Source organism: Trichomycterus rosablanca, chromosome 14, assembly GCF_030014385.1.
Source record: "Trichomycterus rosablanca isolate fTriRos1 chromosome 14, fTriRos1.hap1, whole genome shotgun sequence".
NCBI lineage: Eukaryota > Metazoa > Chordata > Actinopteri > Siluriformes > Trichomycteridae > Trichomycterus > Trichomycterus rosablanca.
Genome location: NC_086001.1, coordinates 19177831 through 19203847, shown reverse-complemented (window position 1 = coordinate 19203847; position 26017 = coordinate 19177831). Strand labels below are relative to the sequence as shown.

General features: G+C 38.8%; 2 protein-coding genes across 4 annotated transcripts in view; both read right to left on the bottom strand.

Annotated features, from left to right (window-relative positions):
• The window catches only part of LOC134326548 (zinc finger protein 850-like), a gene marked incomplete at both ends in the record, with an annotated part of 187488 nt that overhangs the window by 31687 nt on the left and 129784 nt on the right, over positions 1-26017 (bottom strand). The gene's annotated exons all lie outside the window — the stretch shown is intronic.
• On the bottom strand, positions 1989-22129 carry LOC134326547 (mucin-2-like). 3 transcript variants are annotated; one of them, XM_063008722.1, is made up of 12 exons: positions 22110-22129; positions 10845-11061; positions 10146-10311; positions 9917-10033; positions 9705-9821; positions 9329-9613; positions 8850-9149; positions 7920-7987; positions 7719-7762; positions 7517-7553; positions 5010-5132; positions 1989-2587 (listed from the first exon to the last, which is right to left on the bottom strand). In XM_063008722.1, the coding sequence occupies exons 2-11, from the start codon at positions 10845-10847 to the stop codon at positions 5055-5057; spliced, it is 1215 nt and encodes a 404-aa protein (XP_062864792.1). In that variant the 5' UTR covers positions 10848-11061; positions 22110-22129; the 3' UTR covers positions 1989-2587; positions 5010-5054. The 3 variants fall into 3 exon arrangements, with proteins under 3 accessions (XP_062864792.1, XP_062864790.1, XP_062864791.1); XM_063008720.1 differs by lacking the exon at positions 22110-22129 and adding an exon at positions 13011-13074; XM_063008721.1 differs by lacking the exon at positions 22110-22129 and adding an exon at positions 12034-12086.

Here is a 26017-nt window from a genome sequence, read left to right as displayed (position 1 = left end):
TCCTAATTGTTGGGTTTGTTTTGTTGTCACTACTCTACTACACTTTCAAGTAAATTTTTTGATATGTAGAAATATCACTTCTACTAAAAACAGTGATTTATCAGGTTAATGGTGTTGGACTGCTACTTTTTTGAACACCACTGTACATAAAATTCCCAATTATAATGACTTCACGTCATGATTCACAAAGAAAATAGTGGCTTGTTCTCCCCATCTACAATGAATGTATAATTTATGTGATTTGTTAGATGACTGTACAAGCAAATTCATGTGCAGTATGTACTAAATGTGGAATTTATGACATGTAGAAAACAGAGCAGTGAGATATGGAATAGGTGTAGGCCATGACCTCTAAGCTTCCTGTCTGAGTAATTTTTCCTTTACCACTGAGAAAAGAATTATATTATATATCAAGACCTGACCAGGCCAATAAGGTCTTGCACATATACATTGCTTGAAGATAAGTGTTTTTTATGGCCTTCTGGGCCTAGTCAGGGAAAATGAGGTTGCAGGATCGCAAAACTCAGAGGTGGCCAGGGGCCAACTGACATATCCAAGTTCTGGGGCTCTGGGTCAAAAGGTCGAGGAGATATTTGCCTGGGTGTACCAGATCAGGCCTACAGAAGCGACTCGACAAAACGTGTGTCAGAAGGTCCGGCAAGGTGGAATGAGGCAGTACAGCCTCCAACTCTGAATACTGAATACTCTGGTATTCATATCTGATTTTGAAGATATGACCCCTAGTTCCATGGGTAATAGTCGGGAGCTTTAGTAATATCAGACCCTAACAACAAAAATTAGGGTTGTGAGATAACACAAGGTCAGAAGATCGAGGCAAGTGCACCCGCAGAAGTCTGGTGTTTCTAGACCCCCCTGAAATATATTTCCTGTTCCTCCCACTTAGTTTAAAATTGTCTCAGGCCAAGTCAGGGAAAGCAAGGTTGCAGGATTACGAAAATTGGATCTGTCGAATGTTGCCAGAGCAAAATTGAAAGGTCAAGGAGATACGACACTGGATGTTCAGCTCTAAGTAAGTCCTATGGCGTGACTCTGCAAAACACACGTTCGAAGGCTCAGGGAGGCAGGGTGAGTTCATGGAGCCTTTGACTTTGTCATTCTATCAGTACTCTACTAATATCCCTACTCTACTAATACTGGTGGTTCTTCCACATTCACTTCATCCCAATGTGTAGTAAGTTGTGTTGAAGCAAAAATCCATCGGGGGGGGGGGGGGGGGGGGGGAACGGATTGAGAACCACTGGTCTCAACATTGATGGCATAATATTTAACACTTGAGCATTCCATTTGCCCTATAGTTCCTTGCAGAATGGACTGCTCAGGGTATTCAGACATTTTAATGGTGATTTCAAACCATAGGAAGTGAAAATGTTCCATTGGAAGGGAACTTCAATTTGCAGGAGGTTACAGAAAAGTTTACCCATCAGTCATTACATGTCTCTTGATAATGCGTGTTGGTTATGGGAACTGCAGTTGATAAATACTTTGAACATTCTACAGTGTCATAATCGAACATGAACAAACATCCCATGTTCAAGTGTGTAGGGAATATAATGGTACTACTTAGGGACCCTATAAAATGAAATGCAATTGTGTGGACGAGTGCGGGAAAACATGGATGTCACTTTCTTTAAGTAAGTCCAAAACCATACCAAAAGAACACCTTACTTGCCTGACTTCTGGAGTGGCAAACAATGTCTTAAATGTTCAATAACAGTAGGGTATGTAGGGACTTTGTGTGATCATTTTGAATGTTTTAGACTTCATTCGCCTAGTCGTACACTCATTAAACTTAGTTTGGTTAATAATTAAGTAATGATGCTGTGTCAATGCTGAATAGTAGTTTATTATCATGTTTGTAAATGCAGTCCCTATTAAGAAGACTTAATAAATAATAATGCTTGGACTAGGCCAGCTAAACAAAAATAAACACTGCCTGTAAAGGTATCAAAATATCTTTATTGACCCAAAGTAACTTAAATAAATGCAACAATATAAAAACAGAAATGAAGTGTAGTACTTCACGAGAATGAATGTGAAATGGTTTATGGCCTTTTATTGAAAGGCTACAGAAGCTAGATACAAGATATATTTGATTCTTCCGATCTGTTTAAAAACAACATACAGTGTCCCACAAAATGCAGCACCAACCAACCAGGTCTACAGTACGTTCTGAATGTGTAGCATCTCAGAGACAGTCACACTGATGTTTTTACAACCCAGTTAACAATACTCGGTGAAAAACACAAAACATTATGAAGTCAAAACCCAGCGTAACAAATATCTGTTTATCTTTGCTCAGTAATAATCATCTGAAATGTCTCTGGTCCATGAGGTCAAAATAAAAAATGAAGTTCATATTGCCTCTTGTTGCACCATGGAGAGTAGTTCCTGACAGACATTCTCAGATAAGGTTGATTGAACAGCTAGGAGGCATCAGGGGCCTCCAGTGCTACTGCTGCTCCAGTCCTGCTGGAACGTACTGGAGACAAAGGATCACCTCCACCTCATGATGAAGACATCTCACAGCAATCACAGTCCTCAAATGGTGTGGTGAACATTACAGATCCTTAAATGCAAAAGATAAATAAACAAATGAAAATAATTCATAGAAAGTCAGGAAACATCACTAGAACTAGGGATCTGCTTCAGGCAGAAAGACAATTTCTACTAAGCTTCTGTACAGCAACAGTCAGCTACAGCATCTCTCCTTCAATATATATATATATATATATGTTTTGAAATAAAGATTCAAATAGAATATTTTGCAAGAAACAATGCAAAATTAAAATTATTTGGGCGATGGCTTTATCAAGCTTAACACATGCAAAATCAATGAATATACACTGTATTGCCAAAAATATTCACTCACCCATCCAAATCATTGAATTTAGGTGCTCTACAAACATTTGTAAAAGAATGGGTCGCTCTCATGAGCTCAGTGAATTCCAGCGTGGTACCGTGATAGGATAGGATGCCACCTGTGCAACAAGTCCAGTCGTGGGAATGACAGCAACTCAGCCCCAAAGTGGTAGACCCCGTAAAGTTACAGAGCAGGGTCGCCAAGTTCTGAGGCGGCTCATACTACATAAAAGTCTGGAACGCTCTGCTGATTCAATAACTGCAGAGTTCCAAACCTGCTGTAAGAGCTGCAAAAAGGGGACCAACTGTATATCAATGCCTATGGATTAAGAATGGGATGTCACTCAAGTTCATATGCGTGCGAAGGCAGACGAGCGAATACTTTTGGCAATGTAGTGTAATTCAAACTTTGTCCACCAAAGTTGAATTTTATTAACTGAATGTACAGTGTATCACAAAAGTGAGTACACCCCTCACATTTCTGCAGATATTTAAGTATATCTTTTCATGGGACAACACTGACAAAATGACACTTTGACACAATGAAAAGTAGTCTGTGTGCAGCTTATATAACAGTGTAAATTTATTCTTCCCTCAAAATAACTCAATATACAGCCATTAATGTCTAAACCACCGGCAACAAAAGTGAGTACACCCCTAAGAGACTACACCCCTAAATGTCCAAATTGAGCACTGCTTGTCATTTTCCCTCCAAAATGTCATGTGACTCGTTAGTGTTACTAGGTCTCAGGTGTGCATAGGGAGCAGGTGTGTTCAATTTAGTAGTACAGCTCTCACACTCTCTCATACTGGTCACTGAAAGTTCCAACATGGCACCTCATGGCAAAGAACTCTCTGAGGATCTTAAAAGATGAATTGTTGCGCTACATGAAGGTGGCCAAGGCTACAAGAAGATTGCCAACACCCTGAAACTGAGCTGCAGCACAGTGGCCAAGATCATCCAGCATTTTAAAAGAGCAGGGTCCACTCAGAACAGACCTCGCGTTGGTCGTCCAAAGAAGCTGAGTGCACGTGCTCAGCGTCACATCCAACTGCTGTCTTTGAAAGATAGGCGCAGGAGTGCTGTCAGCATTGCTGCAGAGATTGAAAAGGTGGGGGGTCAGCCTGTCAGTGCTCAGACCATACGCCGCACACTACATCAAATTGGTCTGCATGGCTGTCACCCCAGAAGGAAGCCTCTTCTGAAGTCTCTACACAAGAAAGCCCACAAACAGTTTGCTGAAGACATGTCAACAAAGGACATGGATTACTGGAACCATGTCCTATGGTCTGATGAGACCAAGATTAATTTGTTTGGTTCAGATGGTCTCAAGCATGTGTGGCGGCAATCAGGTGAGGAGTACAAAGATAAGTGTGTCATGCCTACAGTCAAGCATGGTGGTGGGAATGCCATGGTCTGGGGCTGCATAAGTGCAGCAGGTGTTGGGGAGTTACATTTCATTGAGGGACACATGAACTCCAATATGTACTGTGAAATACTGAAGCAGAGCATGATCCCCTCCCTCCGGAAACTGGGTCGCAGGGCAGTGTTCCAGCATGATAATGACCCCAAACACACCTCTAAGACGACCACTGCTTTATTGAAGAGGCTGAGGGTAAAGGTGATGGACTGGCCAAGCATGTCTCCAGACCTAAACCCAATAGAACATCTTTGGGGCATCCTCAAGCGGAAGGTGGAGGAGCGCAAAGTCTTGAATATCCGCCAGCTCCGTGATGTCGTCATGGAGGAGTGGAAAAGCATTCCAGTGGCAACCTGTGAAGCTCTGGTAAACTCCATGCCCAGGAGAGTTAAGGCAGTTCTGGGAAATAATGGTGGCCACACAAAATATTGACACTTCAGGAACTTTCACTAAGGGGTGTACTCACTTTTGTTGCCGGTGGTTTAGATATTAATGGCTGTATATTGAATTATTTTGAGGGAAGAATAAATTTACACTGTTATATAAGCTGCACACAGACTACTTTTCATTGTGTCAAAGTGTCATTTTGTCAGTGTTGTCCCATGAAAAGATATACTTAAATATCTGCAGAAATGTGAGGGGTGTACTCACCTTTGTGATACACTGTAACATTATATACTTAACAGAACACTGTTACTGCAATAATACCTGCGTAACTGTAGAGATGCTGTATTCCCCACTACATGCTGTCTGTCAACATTGGATTTCTTCTTGACATGTCCTCTGATCACTGTCACTAGCATAATCGTCACATCCCAGAAATGGAAAGGCCTGAGGTGAACAGTAAATAGTATTATCCAGCAATCTGAATACTAAGCAAACATTGCATACTCAACCAAACCTTCAGCCTACCACTACACATCTGACACCTACTGATGCATAACACAGACATATAGTTATAGGATGACGTATTGTGTATAGCTTTTAGAAGATAAAATACACACAGTAAATGGAATAGTTAGATTTCATGCTATTAAAGGCCTGATACAGATATACAGCTCTGGAAAAAAATAAGAGACCACTCCAGTTTTTTCTTAAATCAGCTTCTCTACATGTACAGCAGTCGTTCTGAAGGAAATTCCTTCACAGACACACCTCATTCTACCTAATTAGATGCCGATTAGGTGAATACATCAACCAAATCCTATTCTAAAGAGCAATAGTATAAAAACCACTACTGGTGTCATCAATATTCTTTTGTTATAGAACCATCTGGATGACAAAAGCAGTGCTAGTACTACCTAAAATTTAAGTTTATTCAAAATACAAATACAGACCATGCCAAAAGAGTTGGAAAAAAAGGTTCTTAGTGAGGAAAAGAAGGGTAAAATCTTTGCTTTACTGGCAGAGGGATACAGTGAGCGTCAGGTTGCTTCCATCCTGAAAATTTCAAAAAGTGGTTCATAAGAACAAGGTAAAGCAGCAAACACATGGGACAACAAAGCTACAGATTGGCAGAGGGCGAAAACGACTCTCTACTGACCGTCTTGACTGCCACCTCATTCGAATGTCACCTAACAACCGTAAGATGACATCAAGTGACCGACAAAAAGAATGGCATGTGGCAGCTAGGGTGAAAAGGACAGCAAGGACATTTTGAAACAGGCTTCTGGAGGCAGGGCTGAAGTCATGCAAAGCTACAAAAAAGCCCTTCATCAATGAGAAGCAAAGAAGAGCCAGGCTGATTGCGAAAAACCATAAGGATTGGACCGTCGAGGACTGAAGTAAGGTCATCTTCTCTGATGAGTGCCATTTTCAGATTTGTCCAACACCAGGTCGTGTAATAGTTAGATGGAGACCTGGAGAGGCCTACAAGCCAGAGTGTCTCGCACCCACTGTGAAATTTGGTGCAGGATTGGTGATGATCTGGGGGTGTTTCAGCAAGGCCAGAATCGGGCAGATTTATCTTTGTAAAGAACACATGAATCAAGCCACATACAAAACTGTGCTGGAGGAAAACTTGCTTCCTTCTGTCTGACAATGTTCCCCAACTTCTATGATTGGTTTTTTCAGCAGGACAATGCTCCATATCTCACAGACAGGTCAATCAAGGTGTGGATGAGGGACCACCAGATATAGACCCTATCATGGCCAGCCCAATCTCCAGACCTGAACCCCATTGAAAACATCTGGAATGTGATCAAGAGGAACATAGATGGTCACAAGCCATCAAACAAAGCCAAGCTCCTGGGATGTCTGCGCCAGAAGTGGCGTCAAGTTACACAACAGCAATGTGAAAGACATGGCCAAAGCATGCCAAGACGTATGAAAGCTGTGATTAAAAATCAGGGTTATTTCATGAAATATTGATTTCTGGACTCCTTCTAAGTTGAAATATAAGTACTGTGTTGTTTAAAAATGAATATGAGCTTGTTTTCTTTGCATTGTTTGTGGTCCTAAATTTCTGTTACTGTTTTGTTATTTTGACCATTAGTCATTTCCTAAATAAAAAGATGCTCTAAAATACAATATTTTTATCTGAAATTTGGGAGAAATGTTTTCAATAGTTCATAGAATAAAACAACACTGCTCATTTTGGTCAAACACATACCCATAAATTGTAAAACTAGAGAAACTGATAATTTTGAAGTGGTCTCTTATTTTTTTCCAGAGCTGTATATACTGTATATCCTGTGCAGCGTTCAGAAACTGAAAATTTTAACTTCACTTGAAAACTAATACAAGTAATCTCACCAGAATATCTAAATGTTTGCATTGGACTGTATATAACAAATATCCAAAGTAAAACAAGAGGTAAAACATCAATTAAACATTTACCATAGCATTGTCATAACAGTGAAGGATTGAGATACCACCATACATGACAGACCAGTAGTACAAAGATAAAAAAAACATTAATCTTGAGTTATACTTTTTTTTGATGAGTACTTAGAAGCTATTCAGCTATCCTGATAAATAGGTCCTTAAGCAACAGAGAGTTTTTGCATACTGAAACAGTCACTATGTAGCAGTCATTTACTCCCTGCAATTGATTGTTAGGTTTCAGAACAGTTTCTAAAGAATGGCAAAATTAAAGTGTATTCAGACAGATACATAATTACGTATTCAGAACTTTTATTTCATGTTTGTACTAGTATTCTGACACTGTGTGCTATAACAAAATGTGGTTATTTTTTATTTTTCTTCTCTATTACACTGGCAGGCTCCCACGTGTCATCCCAGTCTTTCCCACTGCAACACACACACAAAAAAAAAAACCTTGGTATAAACAAGCAAATTCAATAAAATCACTTAAACACCCCCTTTCTTAGTTTTATGGCTGATGTTTTGGACACCAACAGAAATAGGGATTTCTTGTATTTATAGAACATTCTTGTATTATTGACTACTTCTTACCAAGCAGAGCAAGGCAGCCAACGCACTTTCACTTCCGCTTTTCCCTATCACACAAACACATGCCAAAGTGACAGGTTATAGGTTAGGACTTCACACTTTGTTTCAGTATCTCTGAATGAACAGAAGTATTTTTAATTTTATTTTTCAGATCCATCAACTATATCAGGGAATCAGACAATATCTCAAGTTCTAGCATCTTACCTCATTCATTCTTCTCTCAAGTATTTGCTCAAAGTGGAAAAGTTTCTGCCTGCTACATTTTCTGCACACTAAAAGTAAAACACAAAAGACAATAGATGAAATGCTTCTCTCAACCTCTAAAATTTAAATGTTTCCAGTGAAACCAAACAGTAATACTTTTTTTTAAATAAAAAGGTTTCACCTACTGTCATGCGCTAAACTATTAATTTTTCATGAGATATATCTAAAGTAATTACAGTAAATACAGTGTTATGTTAAAAGGCTAATCCTACGTATGCATAGGGAAGAGGAAATTAAAAGAAAATAAGAGAGAAACAGGAGTTTCCAAAACTGTTCCTGTTTTAGAATGGGTACTCCTAACAACCATACTCAATCATGGTCTACAAAACCTGGGCATCCGTGTATTTGACATTGCATTTTCTGCTCCTTACGATCCAAGTAAACAATCTCTAAGAGGATACGCTGGTGTGAAATTATACCTACAGGTTTCTTTGAAAAACTTAAAGCAAGTTTCCCAAAAAAACCCAGAAGCTGTAATAAAGGCAAAGACAATACACACTAAAGATGTCTGTGCAATTTTCTATTAAATGTTTAATAGAAACATTGAAAAATAACTTAATGACTCTTTTAAACTGAAATAAAATAAAAGGTTAGTCTCACAGTTATGTACAACTATTAAAGCAGGACACTCAAAACTTTTTTCCCCTTGCAGATTCTTTCTTTGTATTTCTAAATCATCTCATACATTTTTAGAATTTGTTCAATAGGTGACAAGAATAAGGAATAGTAGCTGCATGTGTATTCATCATGACAGCATGCGTAAAATGCGGAAATGCAATAACATGCTAATAATACATATCACAGATGGAGATGATATAAACAAATGCAGCTTTACAGGGAGTAAGACCTTTTAGCACTAACAAAACTAACCCTTGTTTTCTTGTTTCCCTGTCTGTCTCATCCTCTTTCTCTTAGGCAGGGTAGTGAGAGGTGCAGCAGGAACATAGTTGCTTGAAGGAGCTGGAGAACTGACAGAAGTGGTGGAGAGTGGAAGAGAAAGAGAGGTGGTGGGGAGTAGATGAGGAGAGAAAGAGGTGGAGGTGACTAAAGGAGGGATAGGGACCAGGTTGAGCACATGGGTTTCTTCGCCTGGAGGTGGGTGGAGAAGCTGGTTGGCTGCTGCTGTCTTCAAAGTGTTGGTGACTGGAGGAGCTTGTACCTTTTCACAGTCTGAGAAAATACACAAGAAATAAACTTGCATTTAAATATACAAATGTTTAATCAATGAACTATCATATTAATCATGTATAAAGGAAAGGATACATAATGGCAGAATACCTAAAATCCATGATGTGTTGTATTTTCAATAGAAATTGAGATAATGCAAAAATATGCAAAGAATATCTAACCCCTGTTTTCTTGTTTCTGTTTCACTTTCTTCCTCTTGGGCTGGGTAATGAGAGGTGCAGCTGGAGAACTGACAGAGGTGGAGGGGAGTGGAGGAGGAGAGAGAGAGGTGTTGGGGAGTGGAGGAGGAGAAATAGAGGTGGTGGGAAGTGGAGGAGAAGAGAGGGAGGTGGAGGTGACTGGAGGAGGGATAGGCACCAGGTTGAGCACAGAGGTTTCTTCGCCTGGAGGTTGGTGGAGCAGCTGACTGGCTGCTGATGTCTTCAAAGTGTTGGTGACTGGAGGAGCTTGTACCCAAGAAAATACACAAAAAAGTTAACTTACATTTACAAGTTTTACAGTGTTATACAAGAAGTAAGACATATTAGAATATCTAACCCATGTTTTCATGTTCCTGTGTCACTTTCTTCCTTTTTCTCTTGGTCTGGGTAATGAGAGATGCAGCAGGAACACAGTAGCTTGTAGAGGCTGGAGAACTGACAGTGGTGGCGGTTACTGGTGGAGGAGAGAGAGAGTTGGAGGTTACTGTTGGAGGGTGTTATGGAAGAAAATAGATTTATTTGTAATATTACTTTAAGTTTAGTTATTACAAGGGACAGGGGCCAGGTTGAGCACATAGGTTTCTTCGCCTGGAGGTGGGTTTAGGAACTGGCTTGCTGCTGTCTCCAAAGTTTTGGTGACTGGAGGAGCCTGTACCTTTTCATAGTCTGAAAAAATAAACAAACAGGTAACTTAAGTTTAAAATGTAAACATTTTTTATTCGTAATGATGTAAAAAGCTGACAAAAACATTTAGTGCTAAAGGAAGAAAATATCTTACTCCTGAGAATAAATTCATATGCTCTGGTCATTTTTTCCAGGAAGAGCTTCAAATGTCCCTCTTTCTGTGGACTCATACACGTTACGACTTCAGCTACGCAGTTTGTTTTGCCGTGCTTTCCAAGAAATAATATGGGCATGTAGCCCAGTGCTTCCAGTTTCCTAACCTGAAACAAACAAGAGCAAAACCACAGTAGTTAGCAGTGACTCTATGCACTATATCTTCATTAACCCCTTAAATGGCCAGGGCCTGACATCGGGCCCAAAGTTATTTATATTACACATTTCATTAACCTAAAATTATAGCTCAACCAGTTTGACCACACACTGAAATGCCATGTTTTTTTTTGGTACAGCTCAAATATTTATGCACAGACATGTTTAGTAAAATTACATGTGCCCAGATTAAAATTAAATATCCTATTTGCCAAGATGGTTTGGTCATGGCACAGAATTAATGTGCTGTCATTTGTCTTGTAGGTGGATCACAAAAGCAAAACACTAGGTAAAATTATTTCAACCCAGAAATATAAACTTTTTAAATTAACAATGAAATTATATACAATTGTTATGGTGCAGACAAATGGTACAAATTAATGCTAACTTTATTAATTAATTAGGACAACTTACATTTAATTACATATCACACCAATCACAAGTCATTAGGTATCTTAAATTTTGAAGGAGCTTTGCTGCTTACCATTATACGAGCAGAGTCCACAACACGGGCAGCATTTCTGTTTTTAAGGATGCCTTGCCCCCATTGGCCATCCTTAAAGAAATGTTCTTTCTCTCTAAGTTTTTTTTTTTAAACTAAGGGAATCGTAGCAACTCTGGCAAGTCTTCCGGTTTGCCTGGTTCAACCACTGGCAGTTTGGGCAAGGCCGAAATTTGGGTCGTGTCATAATTGTAACAAACTGGAAAATGGACAGAGAAACAAGAGAACAAATAGTTATACAAGAAAGGAAATAGATATGCAGACCATAAAGTGCTAATTTATAGACTGCAAAGTCTGGGAAAAGATAAGACAGACTAACCATAATGGCAGAATATAAACATACAGATTTAAGTCTTACTCACAATTCCGAATTGAATTGGCTACAAAATACACATTTTACATGCCTACGCGTGTCAAAAAACAGTAAAACATATTTATTACATATGTCTCTAGAGACAGTACTACTTAAATTCACAGCCTCAAACTTTTATAAAATGTACTGATACTCAGGCAATACATATCAAAAACTAAAATCATTAGCAACACCAGCAATGCATCCAATTTGTAATTTGTTTCTCTGATAAAAAATACTAATTACTTCATACAGAATCAGATTACTTTTTACTTTATTTGACAGTTATACAGCAAGACCCATATTCATATCCACATTTGACATTTGTGAGAGTTTATGGACCAAAAATAATCATTACTTCAAGTGATCTTTTTTGAACATATACTGTATTTATCTCTTAAAATTAAACAGACTGTTTGTTTTACTGTGTCTATAGATTGACATATGTAAATGACCTCTGTTCTGGCTGACTTATTGTGCCTCACTCAGAAAGTGAGTTCCAGACAAACACTCTTTATTAATTTAACGTGCGAGTGAAACTAAAGAGATTATGCTACCATTTTAATGATCAATGTTTTGAGTAGTATTATTGCTAACATTCACTTATAAAGTAAGTGTCCATATCTGAACAGGGAAAAACTCTGCTCTCCCATGTGCTGGGCAGAATGTCCAAAAGGGACAGGGTCCATTAAGAGGAAAATGAATGAGCGTTTATAAGGAAACTGATGACACTTCCTGTATCCCAGGTTTATACAGTCATTGTGCTGCCTAATCTCACACTCATTCTCCTGATTTCACTGTCCCTGTTGACATACTCACCTGTCAATGAGTACATTCTCATTGTGCAGTGTGCGCTGCTGCATTACAGTGTTCTGCAAGGGGACATATTAAAAATATTTCTCATTCCAAAAATTATTTATTAGTTTAGTCAATTAATAACTTAAATTCATTAACAACCCCACAGATTATCTCTCTATAAAAACACAGGTTTTGCATCCCCTTCCGGTTTCTAGTTCTAAGTTAGCTAGCTTGGTTTTTAATTTATTACCATTCAAGACATTATATCAACTACAAAACTCATCATTAATAGTAACTAAAATCACTGAGATTGGGCACCACACTATATACTTCTAAAACTGAGACAAACCCATATTTTATATGGGTAAATCCAATGCCTAACTGACCAAATGAAAGGTTTGAGCAATATATATGGTCCTATATAAGAGCAAACATGTAAACATGTCACTGGGGAAAGGATTTCTGCCAAACGGATGGAAAAAATGTAGGCAGGAGATGAGATGATGACTATATATCCACATATACATCTACCACAACTAAGCTAATGTTAGCCAACTAGCCTAACCTAGATTAGCACAAACGCCCCATTCTCATGATGGTTATCATCATTCCCGCCATCACACAACGTTAGCCGTGAATTTTTCACATTTTAACATTCATTTTTAACATGCAATTTTCCCATTTTAACATGCAATTTTCCCATTTTAACATGCAATTTTCCCATTTTAACATGCAATTTTTCACATTTTAACATGCATTCACATTTTAACATTCATTTTTAACATGCAATTTTCCCATTTTAACATGCAATTTTTCACATTTTAACATGCATTCACATTTTAACATTCATTTTTAACATGCAATTTTCACATTTTAACATGCAAATTTTCACATTTTAACATGCAATTTTTCACATTTTAACATGCAATTTTTCACATTTTAACATGCAATTTTTCACATTTTAACATGCAATTTTTCACATTTTAACATGCACCTACTGTAGCGTTAGCCGGAGCTAGCCAGTTAGCTGACCTTACCGAAGCTCTCGACCAAATGTGCTGCAGATCGTCGCAGGGAATGACGTTAGATAACACGTCCAACGTGCCACTGTTCGGATGACTAAAAAACTTTATTTCAAAAGGACGTTCCGATTAAATTGCCTGTAACCAAAGTGCAGTATGACTATTAATAATCCCAAAGCTGAAAAAAAAATAAAGTTTGAAAGAAAAAAAGGACTGCAGTCCTCTTTTAGATTGGCCAATATTATTTGGCTTTGACTTCCACAAAACTGCATTAAATACAATACCTTGTAATATATAACGTTTATATGGTGTCTCGAGAGGTCTACACAGTGGTACCTCGGTATACATCCTTAATCCGTTCCAGAACCTTGGACTTATACCAAACGAATTTTTCCCATAAGAAATAAAGGGAAAATGATAAATCCGTTTCCATGAAAAAAATCCTATTGTTACTGGCATATTATACGTTAATTGGGTGGTATAAAATAATTTATAAACCGGATAGTTCCGGTCCTAAAATCTGATGGGCTGAGCTGCGGTTACAGCCGCTGTTAAATCCCCGATATACACGCGCACCTGTGACCACCTCACATCATTCCATATTAATACGCCCCTGAAAAGAAAACAAAAAGAAACTGTACAAACTTGGTTGAACACTATTTAAGTCGTGTACTATACATGGAAATGTCCAGATTATTATAAACAGTAATCTTAATCATTAAGCGGGTGTTTCGTCCAAGAAATAGTGTAATAGTTTGCGAATGTTATGTTCGCGCTCATGTTGCCTAGCAACACGGCGCACCGTTAACGGGACTACAGAGTTATAGCGCGACCCGTTCACTGAATGGCAGCAACTGGCGAACTGAGGAACTGAGATACTACAGTGTGATGATGTTTTTTTCTCTCTAAATCAGCGGATTTTTCTACATCAAAGTAGTTATCACACTGATGGAGTTTATAGCTCTACTCATACAGTAACCAACTGGCGTAATGACGCTCGTGGCTTTATCTCGCGAGAGGTAAACAAGGGTCGCGCACGGTGTCATGACTGATTTGGACCCGTACAAGTTCTAGCATGCGAGTCGTATTCCAAATAAAGGTCATATACCAAGCTAAATTTTTCGCGTCCAAACAGGACGCATACCAAGTTGGACTTACACCAAAGCATACCGAGGTTCCACTGTATTTTATAATGCATTTTATAATTTAAGCAGCAAGATCTGAGAACGGTCTAAACCACGACTTGATTTTCAGCCTACCTTGCACGTCCAAGTATGACGCTGGGGGCGCTCCCACCACGTCCATACATGACGCAGCGGGATCTTGACCAAGCTGCAAATATTGACGACTTGGGAATGAGAACGTGTTGCTCCTGCGCCTATCTTTCAAAGACAGCAGTTGGATGTGACGCTGAGCACGTGCACTCAGCTTCTTTGGATGACCAACGCGAGGTCTGTTCTGAGTGGACCCTGCTCTTTTAAAACGCTGGATGATCTTGGCCACTGTGCTGCAGCTCAGTTTCAGGGTGTTGGCAATCTTCTTGTAGCCTTGGCCATCTTCATGTAGCGCAACAATTCGTCTTTTAAGATCCTCAGAGAGTTCTTTGCCATGAGGTGCCATGTTGGAACTTTTAGTGACCAGTATGAGAGAGTGTGAGAGCTGTACTACTAAATTGAACACACCTGCTCCCTATGCACACCTGAGACCTAGTAACACTAACGAGTCACATGACATTTTGGAGGGAAAATGACAAGCAGTGCTCAATTTGGACATTTAGGGGTGTAGTCTCTTAGGGGTGTACTCACTTTTGTTGCCGGTGGTTTAGACATTAATGGCTGTATATTGAGTTATTTTGAGGGAAGAATAAATTTACACTGTTATATAAGTTGCACACAGACTACTTTTCATTGTGTCAAAGTGTCATTTTGTCAGTGTTGTCCCATGAAAAGATATACTTAAATATCTGCAGAAATGTGAGGGGTGTACTCACTTTTGTGATACACTGTATATATATATATATATATGAGGTTTCAATTTATATATATGAGGTTTCAATTTATATATATCAGCGTTTCAATTTATATATATCAAGTTTCGATTTATATTAGGGCTGTCAAACGATTAAAAAATTTAATCGCGATTAATCTCAGAATTTCATATAGTTAATCACGATTAATCGCATTTTTAAAAAAAAGAAGAAAACAAGGATTTGTATGTGAAATGTTACAATTAAAATGGTGAACACATTTTATGCTAAATGTACAGTACTTATGTTAAAAACTGCTGGGACAAGAGAAAACTGTAAGTGAAGTGAATGAATATGAAGCGATAAAAAACATAAGTATTGGATTTTTTTTAATTAAACAAGAACATCAGAAAAGCAAACGATAAGTCCAAGAAAGTTGTTCGATTATGCAAATGAGATGCAAACTCAATTATCATGATGGAGTAGCAAGTGACATATTGGTGAAGGTGAACAGAAGCATGTCAAACTGGACGAGAGTGCCACACATTGACTGTTCAGTAGGGTGTATGGTCACCCAAGACACACTGACAGCGATGGGGCATGGTCAGGATCAGATTGTCCAGCAGTTCTTGATCCTCTGCCACTCCTGCTTCAGGGCAACTTCCAGCTCAAGAAGTGTTGTGGGAGGCATTGGACGGTTTGTCAGACGTCTTCCCAGTGCATCCCAAGCATGTTCAATGGGATTCGGGTCTGGAGAACTTGAAGACCAGTCCTTTTTATTTAATCGCTTTATATTCATTTTGAAATATCCCCTAATTTTTGTGAGCAGTGTATATATATATATATATATATATATATATATATATATATAATGATTGTGTAACGTGTGTGAATAATTGGATTGTTGGATTGTCTACACTGAAAGTTTTAGTGCACATCTAAACCCTGTTTTACGGTACAGGTCACACTGTCTACACTGAGATGAGAGCATTCTGTGACGAGACTCAATGATAGGAGGTCACAGATGGTCACCATCCGATCTGCCATGAATAACGGGATAAACTTCCAAACTCCAGATAAAAAGCTTTAAGAGACATATTCAGGACGACCTTCAGATATAATTGCATCCAAAAGGTGTTTTATAGGTACTGAGTAAAGGGTGTAAATATTTAATGTTTTTTATTTTCTCTTCATCATTATGGCTGCCAGTTCATTACAGGGCACACACACACACAGGGTAATTTTTTGTATCTCCAATTGGCTTCACTGCATGTGTTTGGACTTTGGGGAGGAAACCGGAGCACCCAGAAGAAAACCCATGCAGACACAGAGAAAACATGCAATCTCCACACAGAAATGACCCTGGCCGTCTAGCCGGGGAATCAAACCCGGTCCTTTCTTGCTGTGAGGCAGCAGCGCTACCCAGATTTAAATTGTTATGGAACGTTTAATTCATGACGTCATTATGATTGACGAATCAGTTTTACCTAAAGTAATAACACACAAACAATTACATAGTTCATGTCTTTATTATACAATGTGATTATTTACAGTCGAGCTTTTTACTGGTAAAACTAACATATATAACATATATCCTAAAGCTGCTGATAAGTTGCATAATGGTAAGAAGGTCTCCTCAGTCTCCTCAGCTTTCAAAGAGAGATGCTTGTTCACCTGCAAATAATAGAAAACAAAAACAAACAAGAAATACCATTATACACAATCCAGCCCAGTAAGTGTGGAAAAAATTCATTTAAAGAAAATCTACCGTTACGGTATTTCCATGTCCAGGAGATCCTGTGAATACTGATTTCAAAATAGAAAGAAGCATTAAATGCATGACACCAGGCTGTGTTTTTATTTATGTTGGTTTTTTATACATCACCTGACTTTTTTTTTTTACAGTGATCGGTGAGCTGGATCCGATTAATAAAACCCATCGTACACCTGCTAACATCATACACACTACAACAAGATCTAGCTGGGATTACTCATCATTTTAAGTAGTCAAAGATCTATGTAATACGATGGTGTATTAGGGCCAGTTTAAAGAAAGTTTCCATTTCGAGATTAAAGTCCAAATTATTCAGAGATTAAAGTCGTATGTTTCCTACGTATAGCAACGTCCTTGTGTTAAAATGAGGGCTGTTCATGAAGTTATACTTTTGTATCGGTTTCACAAATAAAGAAATCCTAAATCTCCTGTAATATCAGCACCAGTCTGTTATTAGTATAAGGACGCTGAAACGGTTTTGCAATAAACTGTGTTTATTTAGAAGAATGTGCACCATGCACCGTCGCCAGTACCTCAACCGAGCCTTATGGACTCGTACAATAAACTAAAGCCGTATGGCATTGCTATAAATGCTTGCGTGCCGATCCAGGTACTGAGACCCGTGCTTTTCTGAACTGCTTTTCCACTTTATTCTCATAATATTTCCACTTTAATCCCATAATATTTCCACTTTATTCTCATAATATTTCCACTTTATTCTCATAATATTTCAACTTTTATCTCAAAATCGAAACTAATACGACTTTATTCCTAAAATCAAAACTTAAACATATTTTTTAGTGTTTCTAATACACCGTTGGAATGTAGTAGATGTATAATTTAAGTAGATTTAGTTTTTACCCCTAAATCCAGTTCTCATGTTTATCTAATTCTGTATAACAGGATCATATTGAACTGGTTCTTCTTAAACGCCTACTTACCTACTGCCAGTGTTCTTGAATCACATTCTGCGGTTAGATCTTCTTTTTTCTGGTAAACTAGTAAAAGCTTTATTAGTTTCATTGTTTTTACTGTTACCTGCAATCTTAGGAAACCTGTACAATTACAAATCCTGTACAATTATAAATCCTGTACAAATAGAAGTTTTATGAGATGTGGTGATTGTTATGATTGTTACTGCTCTGATCACTCATCTGCGTCTCAAGATCTACGTCTGTCTGTAAAATAAAGAAGACAAGAAGATAAAAATATCAACACAGAGGTTTACATACAGAAGCGTATTACTGCCACACAGATGAAAAAAAGCCATCAGTATGTCGTTATAATGAGAAAAGTGCAAAAATTTAAGATGCTGTAGCTTGTAACCATGAAGATTCTCCGTTAGGAATAATGCAATGTCTAAGATATCTGACCGGTTTTCACGTCTATATAAAGACTGAGATTTAAGAATCCTTCACAGTGTTCGAATACTAATAAAAATACCATCTCAGTGACACCAAAATTTCACTGTGGCTTAAGCCAAGCATTACAAAGACCACAGACGTATTTCCTGTGATTGTGATATACAGTGGACCCTTGACTTACGAATTTAATTGGTTCTGAAGGGCTGTTCTTAAGTCAAAATGTTCATTAGTTAAACCTATTTTTCCCATAAGAAATAATCTTAATAGAATTAATCCGTGCCAGACCTCCCAAACCCCCCCTTACCTAACCTGTCTAATATATTAAATGATCTTTTTTGTTATAAATATAAGTATATTTTCCCTTAAATCTTAAATTATAGAATAGATAATACTGTAATAAACAATAATAAACAACAATACACAGTAGTACTGTACATAAACACACATCACATTTCAGTACAGTACGTGTGCTGTACTATACACCATAATACATTTCCTTCTTTTATAAAATGTATCCACCAGAAACAACAATAACTCTCATATTTCTTTATTATTTCCTTCTTTATTTTAATAGTGTTGTATTTTGTAGGTGTAATTGCACGAAAGAAAGAATACTTTACTCAGCGATTTCCTTCTTCTCTCTCACTCACTGTCCCCTCTGTCTGATACACAGTGACACCTACTGGAAGCAGTAATTATACAAAGAAATTTAATAGATTTGTTCATTTTCTCACCACTGCACTTCCTCTGCACCTTCTTTGAGGCCATTTTAATATTGAATTTTACAAAATATAAAGAAAACACTGAAAAAAACACAGTCCGCTGTCCGAATGTTCTCTCACTGTATATATATATATATATATATATATATATATATATATATATAGAGAGAGAGAGAGAGAGAGAGAGAGAGAGAGACGGTCGGAGTCAACTTGTTCATGACGTCACGTGTTTCGCGAATTTCGGTTAGTAATACGAAATTTGTTCGTACGTTAAGTTGAAACAGATCGTTCGTAACCCGAAATGTTCGTATTGTAAACTGTTCGTAACTCAAGGGTCTACTGTACGTTGTTTTAACAGATCCTTTTCTCAATTATAACAACATACTGACTGCTTTTTTTTCATGTGTGGCAGCAATACTGTACTTATACAGTAGAATGAAACGAATGCTTGATAAGTTTACATTTTAACATTGGAACCTGTACTTTTGTAATATTATAATATAATCCGTGAGATCTAGGCAACATTACTGTAACGTCTCTTAGCTAATGATCTCTGTTTTATTTTATTTGGACTAACCTGGACTTGATATTCACGTTCCTCTTCAAACCACTCGTCCTGAAGGATCTCTTCAAGGCTTGGACGCTTACTGGGATTTTTCTGAAGGCATTTTGTAATCAGACTACTGCAGGCTGTGAGTGCAATAATAATTCAATTTGTTACTTTAAACAAGAAAATAATGTTCAAAAATTATTTCTTTGCATTTTTTTGTTTCTAGGGATTAAACCAACAACAAACAATGAATATTTTTACTAGTGCACACAGTATTTTTAATAAGCCTCGACCAAACAGTTAAGATGATCACGAATATGATTTTTTTCATGGATCATTTGTTTAAGTTGACATATAGGTTTGAAAGTCGATACGGCCCAAACAAGATTTTTTAAATACAGCTAATTTGTACACAAGTATTTAGACTCAAATGGTTGAGCAGACAAATCAAGGGTTAATACATTTTCTGACAGTATTGACTTATGGGCGGCGCAGTGGCTCGGTGGGTAGCACTGTCACCTCACAGCAAGAAGGTCCGGGGTCCTTTCTGTGCAGTGAGTTTGCATGTTCTCCCCGTGTCTGCATGGGTTTCCTCCGGGAGCTCCGGTTTCCTCCCACAGTCCAAAAACATGCAGTCAGGTTCATTGGAGACATTGCCCTATAGGTGAATGTGTGTGTGTGTGTGTGTGTGTGCCCTGCGATGGATTGGCACCCCGTCCAGGGTGTTACTGTGTACCTTGCACCCATTGTCCAATAAGCGGTTAAGAAAGTGAGTGAGTGAGTACTGACTTATTGACTTATACTGCAAATTCAAAATATAGTTTGTGTAAATGTAAGAATATACAGTATATATCGTTATGTGAATATTTTGTAAATATTTTCTTACCCTTAGACACACCATGTTTAAATACCAGACGCCCATCAACAATCTGCTTATTAGTCCGAAAAGGCAAGCGTCCACAAACCAACAGAAACAGGAATACACCTAGACTCCAGACGGTTGCAGGGCAGCCATGATACTCTTCATTTGTAATCCACTCAGGTGGAGCATATAGACTCGTTCCTACATGAACAGAGAAGAAACACTTAGAAATAAGTTTCTTCCCCTAAAATGGGTTTATCCTGTGCTGTAAACGTTCACCCTTAATGTGTACTTACCTGCAAATGTTTTGTAGGGAGTTTCCTTGAGCAGGTCACCGCAGCCGAAGTCTATCAGCTTGACCTCTAGAGTTTCTGTGTTTATAAGGACGTTCTGAAGCTTGATGTCCCTATGTAAGACCCCACGATCATGGCAGTGGCGTGTAGCCAGAACCACCTGCCACATGATGTGTCGAGCGAGCTCCATACTCAGTTTGTCTTTACTGATTACTAAGTGTAAGAGGTCTATGCAGGGAACGGGTCGCTCCAGAATCAGGATGTATTGCTGAGGCGTGTCAAACCACTCCAGAAGCTTTAGCACGTGTGGACTGCAAGGCGGCCTGGACACCATCTGCATCAATGCCACCTCTACAGGAAGCGAGTCCGTCTCCTCGGGCTAATAGTATAAGAGATGAGGCGAGTAAGAGTTTTAGAGTCGATAGATTTAACCTTAGATAAGCAGGCAGGTAAACTGAAAATGTCACTTACAATAGTGGTAAATCGTTGGTAGTGAGTCTTCGACACATATTTGATGGCGACCTATACACACAAGTAAAAATATTAGTAGATTTTTAATACAAGTGTTACTGTAACGTACTCGTCCTCACCAAACAAATCAAATCATGTCTTTTTTTTCTTTATGCACTGTTCTCCCCTTTTTCTCCCTTTTTAGCGCGTCCAACTGCCCGATTGCATCATGCTTCCTCTCCACCAATGTCGATCCCTGGCTCTCATTGAGGAGAACGAAGCTAACCCACGCCCCCTCCGACACGTGGGCAGCATGCCGTATGCATCTTATCACCTACACTTTGACGAGTGCAGTGCAGCTCAGTGTTGTGTACGGAGAGCGTAAACAGCTCCATGAATCAGTGCTCATGTGTTCCAAAGTGCAGTCGTGTGGTTCAGTCCTGTATAAACCAATCAGAGCTTCCGAATTCAGATTTTGGGCAGAATTTCAGTTGTTCTACTCCAAAACAATAAATTAAAAAAAAAAAACTCTCTCTTGATTGATTGTAGAGTGACAGTTTAGTGAACGAATTACCAGTTTTAGCTTTTTACCACGAAAGCCAAATAACCTTTTTTATGTAAATGCACATATACTGTCAGAAGCTGGAAGAAGTTTGAAGATTGTATTGACATGATAAAAACAGTACAGCTGATACTCACCTGCTTCCCATCTGCCTTACAAACTCCTTCATAGACTGAACCATAGCCTCCTTTTCCCAGCAGCTTTCCAGTGCTATACTGGCTATCAAAACTCTCTGTGAATGATTTATTTGATAGAAGTTATGTTTAGTAAATAATATCATTTATATCAGGCACAGATTCAGCTCTATATTACTAAAGCCTGTCAGCAATATATAACGTGTTAATATGTTAATATGACCAAAAGTCATGTTGGAACAAGATAGGGCTAAATAGGGTTAAAACATATGAATCATATTAGAGAACTGATAGCAATGGATGTGCATGAAACACTAAACACACTTAATTATGAAACCTCACCAGTTTACCCACATGAAAGAAAATATGTAACAGGGATTAGTGGAGATGTGGCTGACCTTTGGGGTTCAGGTTGTTTAGGTTTGTGTTGGTGGTCATTTCCTCTTGGCGTCCTTCGTTGTCGATTTTTCCTTCAGCATCTTTAACACACACACCTTTTCTATTAGTATCAGCAATTATGCATTATAAATACCAATTACAAGTCAGTGTCTAAGGGTTAATAATAATAAATAATAATACATTTTATTTATATAGCGCTTTTCAAGATACTCAAAGACGCTTTACATAAGACAAATAATCAAAACAAATACGTACATACACCATACAAATCATAGTACAAAATCAAAATAGTACATCAACATCAAGAATAATTAAGATAAAAACAAAGAGAGCAGCATAAGACAGTTCATTAAAAATTAGCTAAATTATGAGAGAGAACAACAAATATAGAACAATTTCTTAAAATTAGACAGAAACAGGACAGATTCACATGCAATCAGGAAACTGAAAACTTTACAAGTTTTAGGATCTAGGACTTCACATTTCTGTCGTGATCTAAGTATAAAAACTATTAAAAAGAATAGCAAAAATAAAAGCATTTATTAGTTACAAGTTAAATGCCATTTTGAATAGATGAGTTTTGAGAAGTGACTTGAATTTGGACAGGTCAGGACGATCTCGTAGGTGTTTGGGGAGAGCATTCCATAAAGATGGAGCAGCTATGGAAAAGGCCCTGTCACCCCAGGTCCGGTGCTTGGTCCTAGAGGGTATGGACAGTAGGTTAGCCTCAGAAGACCGTTCTGATTTCTGTCAAACACATTAAACTAGTGTTAAATACTCACACACTCACTCACTTTACTTACTTCACTCATTTATTACTTACTTAATATTTCTTCTGTACCTCGAGCTTATTTAATTAATAATTTTGAACTGAGTCTTTTATTTACTTAACACTTTTTTTTCTATTGTACCTTGAGCTGTTGTAATGCTTGACTTTCCCTCTGGGATTAATAAAGTGATCTATCTACAGGTATCTATCTATCTATCTATCTATCTATCTATCTATCTATCTATCTATCTATCTATCTATCTATCTATCTATCTATCTATCTATCTATCTATCTATCTATCTATCATCTATCTATCTATCTATCTATCTATCTATCTATCTATCTATCTATCTATCACTCACTTAACCGTTTATCCAATTAGGGTCACGGGGGGCGCAAGGCACACAGTAACACCCTGGTCGGGGCACCAGTCCATCGCAGGGCACACACACACACACACACACACACACACACACACACACACACACACACATTCACCTATAGGACAATTCAGTGTCTCCAATTAACCTGACTGCATGTTTTGGACTGTGGGAGGAAACCGGAGCTCCCAGAGGAAACCCACATCGACACAGGGAGAACATGCAAACTTGTGTAAATTTGTGTAAATCTAAAGGTTGTGTGTATGTTGAATTAAAAAAATGTACCTCAGTCTCTTCTGTTCTTTCACTATGAGCCACGTTACGAATGGCTTTGATCCAAGCCTGTCTGCTTGCCTCTGAATCAGCCTGAAACGTACGGCTCCTGGACACACGTAGTGATATAAGCGTATCATCTAGAATGCAAACTTACATACTGACACTAACAGATAACACATACTGTACCTGAGATACCTCTAATGGTTATGTCATGTTTAGATAGGTGGGATAGCTCAAATGCTGCATAAACGCGTCTGCATATTACACACAAACGCAGCAGACTAGACAGGTGGGTGGAAAGGACAGTTTAAAAAGAGCCCCAGTGTTGCTATTTTTTTTAGATTAGATTAGATTCAACTTTATTGTCATTACACATGTACAAGTACAATGCAACGAAATGCAGTTTAGCATCTAACCAGAAGTGCAATAAGCAGAAAGTGCAGAATAAACAGTATTTATGATATACATTATTTACAGTGGGTAAATAGCAGTGGTATAAACAGGATCTATAAACTATACTATAAACAAGATATGTAGCTGAAAAACAATATACATATTAAGGTGCAGATTAATATTAAGGTGCTATGCAGGTTAAAGTGATTAAGGTGCTATGGACACGATCAAGCAATGAGTATGTAAAAACATAACATAACATAATAAACAGATGTATACAGTATATATGAGATTTATGTACAAATGAAATATGTACCATTGAAATACAAAGCGGAAAAAGGATAAAAATGATAATGTTTGTAGTGCGGGGGGTGGGGGGGGGGTTTAACGGGGGACAGAGTTCAATATGGAGACAGCTCTGGGGAAAAAGCTGTTCCTCAATCTGGTAGTCCTTGTCCGGAGGCTCCTGAAGCGCCTGCCAGAGGGCAGAAGGGCAAATAGTCTGTGTGCAGGGTGGGAGGAGTCTTTAAGAATGCTGCGAGCTCGACGCAGACAGCGTTTCCTCTGGACGTCCTCAATGGATGGAAGTGGAGTCCCTGTGATGCGCTGGGCCGTTTTCACCACTCGTTGCAGTGCCTTGCGGTTCGCAACAGTGCAGTTCCCATACCAGACTGTGATACTGCTGGTCAGGATACTTCCTATTGCACAGTGGTAAAAGTTCACCAGGATGGCCGAGGATAGATGGTGTTTCCTGAGTGTCCTCAGGAAGAAGAGGCGCTGGTGAGCCTTCTTGGCCAAGCTGGAGGTGTTGGTGGTCCAGGACAGGTCCTCCGAAATGTGGGTCCCCAAAAACTTGAAGCTGGAGACACGTTCAACAGCTATTCCGTCTATGTGGATGGGGTCGTGCATGCCTCCTCCTTCCCTCCTGAAGTCCACGATGAGCTCTTTGGTTTTGTTGTTGTTGAAGAGCAGGTTGTTGTCCTCACACCATGTGGCCAAATGCTGTACCTCCTCCCTGTAGGCTGTCTCATCGTTGTTACTGATGAGTCCAATCACCGTGGTGTCGTCAGCAAACTTAATGATGGAGTTGGATCCATGCACAGGCCTGCAGTCATGGGTGAAAAGGGAGTAGAGGAATGGGCTCAGCACACAGCCCTGTGGTACGCCTGTATTGAGTGAGATGGTGATGGAGTAGGTGTGTCCTGACCTAACATGCTGAGGTCTGTCGGTAAGAAAGTCCATAATCCAGTGGCAAAGGAAGGTGTTAATACCCAGATCTCCAAGTTTTGTGACTAACTTGGAAGGGATTACGGTGTTAAATGCTGAGCTGAAGTCAACAAACAGCATTCGTGCGTATGTGTTGCTATTGTCCAGATGTGTAAGCACAGAGTGCAGCGCCATGGAGACTGCGTCCTCTGTACACCTATTGCTGCGGTATGCAAACTGATGTGGGTCCAGTGTGGGTGGGAGACAGTTCTTCAGGTGTGCCAGGACCAGTCGCTCGAAGCACTTCATAAGCACTTCACTATTGTGGTGCTATATGGCAGCACCATGTTATTTATTTATTTATTTGCATTTTTGCGTCATGTTAACACAGTCGTGGATATTTTGTATCTCCAATTCACCTCACTTGTACATCTTTGGACTGTGGGAGGAAAGCAGAGCTCCCGGAGGAAACAGGACACTGGAAAAACATGCAAACTCTACACAGAAAGGACCCGGACCGCCCCACCTGGGGATCAAACCCAGGACCTTCTTGCTGTAAGGCGACAGTGCTACCCACCGAGTAGCGCCATGAAGCTGGTGGATTATATAAAAAGCTTGAGCCAGCCTAAAGGTCAGTTAAGGTACTGGACTAGTAATCAAAAGTTAGCTGGTTTAAGCCAGAAACCAAAAGGACGTTTTTCCACTTTGGACAGCCGGTCTCCGGTGACTTATCAGGTGGATATTTGTGCTTGTAGGACTGTTGTTTACTGGATGTTTTTCAGTTACTTATTTCCACTATTCTGTGGGACTACACATTGTTGTTGTGTCTCATATCCGTTTGATCAACAGGCAGGTTGTGCAATAAAAGCCACTCGTCCCCGG

Coding starts and splice junctions, on each gene's coding strand:
- LOC134326547 (XM_063008722.1), bottom strand. Junction 10,034..10,145: donor ATATGAATTTATTCTCAGGA/GTAAGATATTTT, acceptor TTATTTTTTCAG/ACTATGAAAAGGTACAGGCT. Junction 5,133..7,516: donor ACACGTGGGAGCCTGCCAGT/GTAATAGAGAAG, acceptor TGTTCACCTCAG/GCCTTTCCATTTCTGGGATG.